This window comes from Natrix helvetica (assembly GCF_964273705.1).
Source record: "Natrix helvetica genome assembly, chromosome: 7".
Taxonomy (NCBI): Eukaryota; Metazoa; Chordata; class Lepidosauria; order Squamata; family Natricidae; genus Natrix; species Natrix helvetica.
In genome coordinates, this window is record NC_138558.1 from 51,796,256 (window position 1) to 51,808,436 (window position 12,181).

The window sequence follows — 12,181 nt, forward strand, 5'->3', positions numbered from 1 at the left end:
CTGTTTCTAATGGCAAATAAGGACACCCACATTTCCTTTTTTGAGTGGCAATATATGTTGACTATCACCGGAACATTAATGATACTTCATTTCAAACTGAATAACTTCCCTCAGTAGTTTAATGAAGATGTACAATAAGATTCAATGTCCCTCCTCAGTAATGACTGATGAGAACTGCCTGTTTCAGAATTACTGTGAACTGGTACTTCAAATTGTCACAGTTGGCTCAGAAGGATATACCATCATAGTTACTAAATACTGCAGAGAGGTTTAACATGACCAGAAAGAACTTCCATCCAGATCCCACAATAAGTCATTTTGTACGATTTCACTCTGATGCCAAGATCTGGATCTCATCTAAAAGGGATTTTGGAACCCACCACTGGTCCTGCTATGTAAAACATCTTCCCCTCAGAGATCTAAAAAGCCCCGCCCTTTTAACCTTCAAAAGAACTTTAGTCATGGTTCTTCCCCTAAGCATCATGTTAGGGTGAGATCCGAAAAGATACGACTATAACAATATTCTCATCTTATAATGATAATGAATATAATTGTATTTAAGTACAATGACAAAGATTATACTTAATGATATAATTGCATCTGGAAAATATAGTTATGACATTAGATTTTTCTGGTTTGGGTTATATTGTTTGGTTTTTTAATTGCTGTATATATTTTTTACTTTTCAATTGTAAGCTTCCCAACATTTGCTTTAAGATGGGCAACTATATGTAATCCCCAGATTACAAGTGTTCCCTTAGCGAATGTTCGAAGTTACACAATCAGCGCCCCCTGGTGTTTATGAGCAAGTCCCGAAACTACAAATCTTGCAGCACCATGCAGTTGTTCACCCTTACAAACAACTGCAAAGGTTCTGCAACATTTGTCCTGCACTTTGCTGGCCAAATTGGAGGTGTGGGCCCATCTCTCCGACACTGTGTTTAAGCCTGCACAGGCCTCACCTGGCACATTGCAGGCCAAAATGGAGGTTTGGAAGGGCGGGCCAGCCCCTCTGACGCTCCGTTTACGCGTGCACAAGCCTCATCCAGCAGTTTGCCTGCCAAAACGGAGCTTCATTTAGACCTGCACAGGCCTCGCCTGGCACATTGCAGGCTAAAATGGGTTTGGAGCGGCAGCCCAACCTTCCAACACTCAGTTTAGGCCTGCACAGGCCTCGCCTGGCACATTGCACATTTTGCAGCAAACTTGCTAGAAGAGACAGCTTGCTAGATCTTCACATGGTAAGTAACCCGGTGTAACAGATTGGGGGGGGGGGGAGCAATTGTGCGGAGCATGAGGTATTTCAGTGGGTCGGGGAGCCTTGGGTGGTCTTACTCAGGTGGTCTGTTTCATCACTAGGCCCATGGCCTTACCCACCATGAAATACCTCATGTGCACTTAACAAACCTCACATTTGATTAGTGAATGTGTTGGCAAAAGGAGGAAGGGATCGTGTTCAAGGTACGAGATTCACTCCTATGAATCCTCGGGTTACAAATGGAATGGGCAGGCTCCATTACATTCGTAACTCGAGGATTACCTGTACATACAAACATTTTAAATTAATAAAATTGTGTTTTGTTGCTCATATTGTTACCAAATACTCTCAAATGTGGATATGCTGCTCTGTTCAATCACATTCACGCTTTGTTTTCTGCCACTTTCACTCTTCAGCATCAAGTTCCTAAATCATCTAAAGTCCTTCCCAGAGTCTGCATCAGATCAGACCTGCACATTCATCTATCACCAAATCTAACCATTTTATATGAGCTAGCATTAGCAGCAACATTTGAAACCAAAGGATTCAGCAATCTAGCTACCTGAATTCAGGAAATAGCCAGATTGGCCAGAACCTGAAAACAGTACTGACTTACAATTCTCCTTTTCCTGGAATGGTCTGTTCAATGCCGCCTCCTACAATTTCTTCAACTTGCAGTTGTGGCTATATGATCCTCCACATCCCAACTGCATTTCGCCTTGTACTCCCTTTCCCCAACTCTGCAGCTATTGACCACTTCACACCAAATACAAGTAGTCTGCAACTTACGACCACAATTGAGACCAAAATTTATGTTGCTAAGTGAAGAATTTCTTAAGTGACTTTTGCATCATTTTGCAACTTTTCTTGCCACGTTTGTTAAGTGAATCACTGCAGTTATTAAATTAATAACACAGTTGTTAAGTGAATCTGGCTTCCCCATTGACTTTCATAAATGTCATAATAAATGTGAGTCAGTTGACAAGCATCTGAATGTAAATCACACAAGCATGGGGATGCTGCGTAAGTGTGAAAAAATGGTTGACACTTTTTTCAGTGCCTTTGTAACTTCAGGTGGTCACTAAATTAACTGTTGTAAGTTGAGGACTACCTTTACTCCAGTGGGACGGAAGTCTAGAATTGTACTTCTCCTGTCACCAATACATTCACCCATTCAGATCTCTGCCATCAGGACCCTACTTGAATGGGGTCTTTTTCTATACTCTCACTGTGATTGAGCAGTGTTTCTCAGTTCCTGCCTTTTATCCTAGCTCTTCCCTTTCAGTCTTGCAATGATGTGTTCATCATAATTTTTTCTATTTGATTTCTACTGCCACTCATACTACCTTGAGACTGCAGTGTGATTGACCTGGCTAGGAGTATTTCTCACATACGAATCATTCAGCTTCTGACTGGCATCATTGGTTTCTTCTCTTCTTATAGAAATTAAGATAGATGACTTTGAAAGAAATATGCAAGCACCTTTACCTAGGTAAAGGAGGTTGAAGCATTCTTTAAGCCCTAGGAAACAAGACAACATTCACAAATGTCTATTGTAAGGCAAACATCTCCCTAATTCATACAACCATAAGAAGGAGAAGGAAGTGCAGCACAATGAAATGTCCAAGTTTCTATTATTATAGCCTATCTCAGTAATGTGTTGTTTTGGTCTTTCATGGAATTGATTTTCTGATCTGATCTGGGTCTGAAACCCTGAACTCCTCCAGTATTAGCTCCACAAGATTTTTCTTATTGTTGCTTTTACTAAGTGCCCTTTCCAAGGATATCTTCAGGTCCTCTACTTTCTGGCCTAGCAGTATCCACATATTTTCCATTACCCAACCGCACAATGTTTGATGGCAGCCCTCACATTGGTGGTTTGTTCCCAGCAGCTACAGCAACCCAGGAAGCAGCAGTTTCCATCACTACTTCTGCTCCACTGTTTCTACTACTACTTGGCAACAACTGTGCAACATCCCTTTGCATCTCCAGGTCAGTCTTTCACTCTTTCTCCATCTTTTCCTATATCTCCTTCATCCTCTTTTCTTTTTCTTCTCATCACTACTCATTTAGCATCATTTACTAATTATTTGCCCTTAACTGCTACAGACGGAGGGGAGGGGGGACAACATCCTCACTCCCCTGACACTGTTGAACCTTCATAGGAAACCATCTTTAAAAAACTAAAAGTAATATAAAATAGGGGCAAATTAGACTGACATTTCTTATATACCTTAACTTTCAAAAGCTGAAAGGTTTCAAAATCAATCATGGCTTCTAGATATATTTTGAAAAAGGCAATCATATGTTGAATGCTTTTTGGATTTCTGCCAAGAGCTTGCTTTGAATTTTTGTTCTGCTTCTAGTTTCAAATACTTATTTGCTTACATATAGTAATTGCTATGGTAGTTCACTGTTTACTAAGATCAAGAGATAACAGTCAAAGTATGCAAGGCAAAACAAAGACTTTGATATATGCTTGCCTGAGTGGCTTGCTTTTAATATAACCATCCAGAAGAATATTTCAAAACCAGTCCAAGGTTCTAAGAGCCAGGTCAAAGTTGTCAGCCAGTCAAGAGGGCAGAATTTAAGGAGCAGGGTTCACACAAATGTCATGCAAGAGCAAAAGAAGATAGCTCAGGGCTGACTGTTAAATTAAGATGCAGCTTATTGTCCCCATTCAAGAGATTTACTCCCGTGCTTGGTAGAAGCCTCATAAAATATCCCTGCTCTGCTGTTTTCAGTACTTGATGGGTGGAGGGGCTGGGAGGCTTACATTATCCTCATCTGACACTTCCAGCTGTCAAAATGTTGCCTATTTTTGACTAGCTTCATGTGATTTTTAGCTTGGTATCTCCTGAGACTAGCATTTAATAAGTTCAACTGGATTCCTGGATCTGGGCAATGACCGTTTTTATACTTTAGGATTATACTAGCATTTTGAATTTGTACATTTGTCTCAAAATAACATACCTGTTGTTCTCAGGGTAAAAAAAATGCAACTCTTTGTCTAAGTATGTTCTGCCAGGATGCGGCAAAGTAAGGTTATTGTTGGGTGCAATTCAGTTCTGGAGTATACGTGTTGTGCCAGTGAATATTATATCTGAATATTGGTGCTGAAATTTAATTTCACTTTAAAAATATTTTATTTTTAGAGTATTAATCCACCTCTTCCGCCACCACCTGTCTTATCTGCTACAATAATTGCCCCTAATTCTTCGTGCCTGTCTTCGGGGTCAGTTCAGAAGTCAACATCTGCATTGACTGAGCAAATATCACATTTGAGAGCTCAGACAAGACCAAGTGTGTAAGTGAAGCTAAAACCTATTGGCAATTAATGGAAAGGATAATTAAAAATTGCCAAATAATGAGTTGAAGTCTTGAAATTGTTTGACTTCCCATTTGGTGTCTTTAATTAGGAAAAAGCCAAAATACATGTTTGATTTTGATATATTGCAATTTTTATTACCTTCTCAGACGTATTACTGATAGATTCCTTCACTTTAACATAATTTGGTAATTTCATTAATATCTCGGTATAATTTACTTAAAAATATGGGAGTGGTTTCCTATTAATTTTTTCCAAGATGCTTTCTGATTCCCTAGATATATTTTGTTGTGGCCTCTTTCTAAGCACTAATCAGCTCCAACTACTGTATTTTTAGCTTTTTAAGATCAGCAAGATCACTTAAGTGTTGCCATCTAATCAGGCAATAGTATCCCATTGTTTTATAAATTGTATTCTATAAAAAGAGAAGAGTTAAAGAAGTCTATGAGAACACTAAATTGTGAAGTGGTGTAAGCAACAGCAAATTGCTGGTTAGTATTAAAAATGATGCTAAACATTTTGGCATATTCTTAGTAAATTTATATAAAATTTCAATGAAGAGCAGATTTTTTTATTATAATATATTTTGGCTTCATTACCAAACTCAAAAATTTCAGATTATTCTACGTGCCTTCTTTTCCTTGCATTAATAGATGGTTTTATCTCAGACCATTCATACATAAAAGCCTCTCTTTAAAAAAAAACCCAAAAGTACTGTTCCTGAAATAAAAGCACTTCTTTTTGCTTGCAACTTAGTTAACCAGCGGTAAGTAACCTTTCAAACAAGTTTTTGAGATATGTAATTAGGAAAAGGTATAACAATTATGATTATAAATAGTAACTGTCACTATTTAGTGGACATTTGAAATAGTAAAATCTTAGGAAGCAGTTTGGGACAGAACATTTTAGATATCTCTTGTTGATTATAATTTATGTGATTAAAATATCTCTAACTACATAGAGGAGCAACTTTTCATGCTGAATTAAACCAACACATTTTATTTTCAAGCACAAATGATTCTATAAAATATGCAAATTGCAACATTTGAAGTTAAAATAAAGACATAAAACAAACATATTTTGGCATTCTATTCCTTAGCCCGTGGTTCATTAAGAATGATTCATTTTCCAGGTATATTGCTATTTATCCATACACTCCTAGAAAAGAAGATGAATTGGAATTGAGAAAAGGTGAAATGTTTTTGGTGTTTGAGCGTTGTCAGGATGGCTGGTTTAAAGGAACTTCCATGCATACCAGCAAAATTGGTGTGTTCCCTGGAAATTATGTAGCACCAGTTACAAGGTATAATGTTCAATAAGTTATACTTCAACACATTTCAGAAATAAAATGTTTTGAAAATTTGTATATAATGGGACTGAATGATCTATTTAACAAGAGATGCATAATGTTTACATTATTTTTAATAGGCCAATGACAAGTGTTTCCCAAGCAAAAATACCTGTATCTACTGCTGGCCAGAAAGGGGGAGTAGTGACCATGGTCAATGCTTCCACTGCTGGAGGAACAGTGCAAAAACTTCAGGGAAATGGTGTGACAGTGGCATCTGATACAATACCAACAGCTGTGGTCTCTGCTGCACACATACAAAAGAGTCCACAATCCAAGATCATTATGCATATGTCCAGTCAAATGACAGTGAATCAAGCTCGCAATGCAGTTAGAACAGGTAAAATAATTTGTTTCTTGACATAGGCAATATACATATGAAGAATGACCTGCAGCTTGATAAATCTTAAAATTTATATAGGAAGGAGGATGCAGCAAATATAGTGTACAGGTAGTTCTTGATTTACCACAGTTCATTGCAGTATCCCAAAGTCATATGATCTTTTTTTGTGAACTTCTGAAAAACAAAATCAATGGGGAAACCAGATTCACTTAACAACCATATTACTAATTTAATAACTGCAGTGATTTGTTCAACAAATGTGGAAAGAAAAGCCATAAAATGGGGCAAAACTCACTTAACAACATGAATTTTGGACTCATTTGTGGTTGTACGTTCAGGGCTACCTATAGCTAGTATTTGTGAAAATAATGTACAGATTTACTAGGTGACCTTGGCTCAGTTATATTTCAAGGGTAACATTGCTTTCATATTTCATTTCATATATACTATATATTGTAGGTCTTAGAATAGTGAAATATGTCTAATATGTCACAATCTGTAAATATATTCTTTTTCGTTATCTGAACTATTTCGCCTTGTCATTACAGTTGCAATTCATAGCCAAGAAAGACCGACAGCCACTGTAACCCCAATTCAGACTCAGAATTCAGCATGCCTTATTCCTGCTGCTGTAATTATTCCACACCATTCTGTTGCCTCCCAACAGCTACAACCTCAATTTTCAAATGCTGCTGCCTATATCACAACTGTAAATATCAACCGAGCAAATGTCCCATTTGCTTGCACAACTTCTTCATTAAACTCTCCTAGCACTTCTGTATCAGTAGATGGAGATTCAAGTGGAAAAATTGTGACTGTTCATACAGGAGCTCCAGCTTCCCCAGAAAATACATTGACTGCTGGAAGTACTCCTACTATGAGAAAAACAGAGAGAGATGGAAAGGTAGGCATAATATTTTTGTTCTTTTGTTTTATGAGCTCTGTGTTGACCTTGAAAACCCAAAGAGGTCTAAATCTAATTAATGTTTGAATGGGAAATCATGAGAAATTACTTCATGGAAATACTTCCATATTTTTACCAAAAATGTCATGGACATCTACGAAATCATTAGGAGTCAAGCTCAGTGTAGATACTTCTGTCCCCTGCAGAATCCTTCAATCTTCTTACAGGACATCCTCTGTTAAGTACCGTATTGTTCAGAGTATAAGACGCACCAGAGTATAAGATGCACCAAGGTTTTGAAGAGGCACATTTTTAAAAAAGTAGGTACGGTAGGTAGATAGAGGGAGACAGAGGGAGAGAAAGAGAGAGAAATACAGTAGGTAGGTAGGGGGAGAGAGTAGGTAGGTTGGTAGGTAGAGGGATAGAGAGAGAAAAATAGAGAAATACAGTAGATAGGTAGGGGGAGAGAGTAGGTAGGTTGGTAGGTAGAGGGATAGAGAGAGAAAAATAGAGAAATACAGTAGATAGGTAGGGGGAGAGAGTAGGTAGGTTGGTAGGTAGAGGGATAGAGAGAGAGAAATAGATAAATACAGTAGATAGGTAGGGAGAGAGAGAGGGTAGGTAGGTAGGTAGATAAAGGGATAGAGGAGAGAGAGAAATACAGTAGTTAGGTAGGGAGAGTGTGTGTGTGTGTAGGTAGGTAGGTAGGTAGAGGGATAGAGAAAGAGAAATACAGATAGAAATATAGATAGGTAGGTGTTTCTGCTGGCACAGCATTTGATCAATGTAATTCTCATCAATCAGTTAAACAGCTTTTCAAAAAGGGGGGGGGAGTTTTTGCACTCTGCAAACCTTCCAAAAACGGCCCGTTTTTCATGAAAACGGGCCCGGTTTTTTAAAAAAAGGCATGAATAGCCTTGGGGGGGGGGCTTGAAGAGTGCTCCGGGGGGGCAAAAACAAGCAAAAAATGGACCCGTTTTTTGTCAAACAAATTGCATGCATAGCCTTATGGAGGCTTATAGAGTGCTGCTGGGGGATAGGGGGCAAAAAACGACCCTTTTTTGCTCATTTCTGCCCTCCCCAGCCCCCAGGAGCTCTCTGAAAGCCTCCATATGGTTATGTACAGCCATTTTGGTGAAGGGGCGGGGCGGAGCTCTCTGAAAGCCTCCATATGGTTATGTACAGCCATTTTGGTGAAGGGGCGGGGCTAGGGGGCAAAAAACGACCCTTTTTTGCTCATTTCTGCCCTCCCCAGCCCCCAGGAGCTCTCTGAAAGCCTCCATATGGTTATGTACAGCCATTTTGGTGAAGGGGCGAAGCAAAAAATGCTATATTCGGTGCATAAGACGCACCCAGATTTTCAGCTTCTTTTTTGAGGAAAAAAGGTGCATCTTATACTCTGAAAAATACGGCACTTCTCTATTAATCTTAGAAAAAATAATTGCCATTATTTTTGAAGCAGTGGCTTTAAATACAATGCTGATTACTTGATTGCCAAATGTAGAATTCCAAATTCATATTTCCTTTTTTAAAAAAATCTCTTATAGAAAGAAAAAAAGGGGTTACTGAAGTTACTTTCAGGAGCATCTACTAAGCGTAAACTTAGAGCATCACCACCATCATCCCCAACTCTCGAAGTTGAGCTGGCAACTACAGAACCCTCCCTTCAGGGTGCAGTGGGGCCAGAAATTCCATCAATTTCTGGTCAGGGAAGAGCAGACACTTGCCCCATGGACACTGAATCACCTACAATTGTGCTGGAGAATACACACAGCAAAACAAGTTCTTTGGATTCTACTATACCTGTAGTTCCTCCTCCAAGGCAACCATGCTCATCATTGGCTCCAGTGTCAAATGAATCCAGATCTGTAATCTATGAACGGTAAGTAATTTTCCTGGATAAAAATGTGTTCTTTCATACATTTCATCAAGAAATGCTAATTATTAAAAATGATGGAAGAAATTTTCTATTCTTCTTGAATTGTATTCTGTTTGAAATGTTCATTTATTCCTAATATATTATATAAACAGGCAGTTGTTTCTAATATATTGCTTGTTGGACAGTGATCAGAAGGCCATACATGATTAGGGACTAGAGGCTAAAGTATACACTATGAAGAATGGTTGCAAGAATTGGGTGAGTTTATTTAATGAAAAGGATTAGGAGCGATATGATAGCAGTAGTTCAATATCTAAGGGGTTGCTACAAAGAAGAGGGAGTTAACTTACAGTACTCTCCAAAGTACCTGAAGGGAGAACAAGAAGCAGTGTGTGGAAATAATCAAGGAACCAACCTAGAAATAAGGAGAAGTTTCTTGGTAGTTAGAACAATTAAGCAGTAGAATGGGTTGCCTTCAGAAGTTGTGGGTGCTCCATCCCTGAAAGTTTTTAAGAAGAAATTGGGCAACCATTTGTCTGAAATAGCATAAGGTTTCCTGCTTGATCAGGGAGTTGGAATACAAGACTTCCAAGATTTCTTCCAACTCTGTTATTCTATGGAACTGGATATTGTGGGTATTTTTTTTTTTTTTGAAACAAAGTTTTATTTGTTTTTTAAGAAATAATATAGGAAAGGGGTAAAGGAAAGGTTACAAATTTTGGCAGTTGCAATGTGCGGCAGGAGTCCCCTCCCTCCATACTCATAGGATACAATTACAAAAAATTCAATACTAAATAACAATATATAGTCAGCATGTAAATTCAGTTAATAATTTCGATCAATTTATGTCAAGTGGATTTTCTTACTCATTTTTGTGATCTGAGTTTTCTTGGTATTGCCCCTTCTGGTATTGTGGGTATTTTTATGGCTGGCATAAAAGGAAGAATAATTCATTAAAGATATGATATGGTGAAAAATTATTTACAGAATGAAAATGAATAATGAAATTTACAAAATATACAAAATGAAAATGGTAATAGCTAGAAGAGATACAATTTACACATCGTCTGTTATTATTAATTCTAAATTTATAGTTTAGAATTTGTTTATAATTATAAACAGCTCAAAGAAGCTTTCTGATTTTTTTTGCTTTTTTCCCTAAACAGTGGAAGTCTAAATGTTGTGAAAAAATCTTATTCTGCAGATACAGAGTAGTGGTACCCTATCCTCCTCAGAGTGAAGCTGAACTTGAACTTAAAGAAGGAGATGTTGTTTTTGTTCATAAAAAACATGAAGATGGCTGGTTCAAAGGCACATTGCAGCGAAATGGAAGAACTGGCCTTTTCCCTGGAAGCTTTGTGGAAAGTATCTAAGAAAAAATATATCAACTCTCGCAGCACTATAGAACAAAGAGAGAGATGGCAGCCATGGAAGGCTGTAGCATAAACAAATTTATATTTATGTTTTTCAGTATCCTACAGCACAATTCTGGCAGCAAAGATTGAAATAGTTGCATTTTTATCATTTTGAATTCTTGAGTGTAATGTGTGCCTTGTAATGCCTGATTTATTCTTCAGAGGATTTTTAAAAGAGAGAGTGTGTGTGTGTGTGTACACACATACATATCATAAAAACTTATTGTTTACAAGGCTGTAGCTAATTTATTCATTTTTCTAAACTTGAATTCTGTTTAATAGCTAAAGTTTGGTGATTATGATTAACAAGTTATTTATAAGTTAAGGAGAAGCTGGATACTTTTCTTACAAAGATATAATGTCAGATGGCTTTTTCCAACTGTGTGTGACAGTGAGGTTTTTTTAATGGGTAAATGTTGGCTATAATGATGGTGATGTGGTGTCAGATTGAACCATGCATTCTGGGGTAAAATGACATTGTGGATTTGTTTTATTTAGGTTGAGAAACTGTCTGTCAATAACAAGTCTTGATGTCTCAGATAGAAACGTTTCTGATGAAACACTTCTAAAAGGCAATGGAATAGCTGTACAGCATTGTTAACATTTTTCAAAGTGAGAATAGAATATATAAAATATACCAGAAATGGGGAATATCAACTTCCACTATCATCTATTTGTCGAGTATTTTTGGATATATGTTGAGATTTCTTTTGTAGAGTTGACTAGTTCTTTGAGTACAGATAGTCCTTGAGTTACAAATAGAATGGAGCCTGCCCATTCCATTTGTAAACCGAGGTTTCATGAGAGTGGATCTCATACCTTGAATGGGATCACTCCCTCCTTTCGTCCACGCATTCGCTAATCAAATGTGAGGCTTGTTAAGTGCACATAAGGTATTTCATGTAAGGTAAATGCACATAAGGTATTTCATGGTGGGGAAGGCTACCTGCCTAAGATCACCCAAGGTCTCCCCAAGCCACTGAAATACCTAATGCTCTACACAATTGCTGGCTTGCCAGGTCACTTACCTTCTGAAGATCTAGCAAGCAGGCTCCTCTCCAGCCTCATGCACCCCTCTGCAGTTCTGCTCAGGCCTCTGCAGATCTTGCCCGGCAGGTTACTTCTGGGGCCCTCCCACAGTCCGTTGCAGGCCGAAATGGAGCCTCCGGGTGCCAGATCTGGCCCTCCACAGGCCTCCCCTGGCCCATTGCAGGCCGAAATAGAGCCACTGGGAGAGACCTCCGAGGCTCCATTCAGCCCTCCATGGGTTTCCCCTAGCCCGTTGCAAATGGAAATGGAGCCTCGGGGGGGCTGGATCTGAACCTCTGGGGGCCAGATCCGAGCCTCTGTGGGCCAAATTCAGCCCTCTGATGCTCTGTTTGGCCCTCTGCAGGCCTCCCCCAGCCAGTTGCAGACCAAAATTGAGCCTCCAGGAGCCAGATCCTGTCCTCCGATGCTCTGTTCAGCCCTCTGCAGGCCTCCCCTGGCCTGTTGCAGGCCAAAATGGAGCCTCCGGGGGCCTGGGGCGGCCCTACGAGGCTTTGTTCAGCCCTACAGGGTCCTCCTCTGGCCCATTGCAAGTTGAAATGCAGCCTCCAGGGGGCCCTCAGAAGCTCCATTTCGGCCGGCAACATGGAGGACGAATGTTGCAGAGCCTCTGTGGTTGTTCATAAGGGCAAACAACTGCCCTGGTGCTGCAAGATTCA

The 12,181-nt window shown here is 39.1% G+C and overlaps 1 protein-coding gene across 3 annotated transcripts in view; it reads left to right on the plus strand.

The window, feature by feature from the left end:
• SH3RF1 (SH3 domain containing ring finger 1) overlaps positions 1-11,144 on the plus strand; it is a 30,881-nt gene extending 19,737 nt beyond the window's left edge. For 2 of the 3 annotated variants that reach the window (XM_081959825.1, XM_081959824.1), the window contains exons 7-12: positions 4,414-4,565; positions 5,719-5,889; positions 6,015-6,274; positions 6,826-7,181; positions 8,729-9,063; positions 10,265-11,144. In XM_081959825.1, the coding sequence (XP_081815951.1) occupies positions 4,414-4,565; positions 5,719-5,889; positions 6,015-6,274; positions 6,826-7,181; positions 8,729-9,063; positions 10,265-10,433 (1,443 nt within the window). In that variant the 3' untranslated portion in view covers positions 10,434-11,144. Of the gene's footprint in view, positions 1-4,413; positions 4,566-5,718; positions 5,890-6,014; positions 6,275-6,825; positions 7,182-8,728; positions 9,064-10,226 lie in introns of all 3 variants that reach the window. The other variant, XM_081959826.1, reaches the window with a different exon arrangement.
• Positions 11,145-12,181: the final 1,037 nt, after the last annotated feature.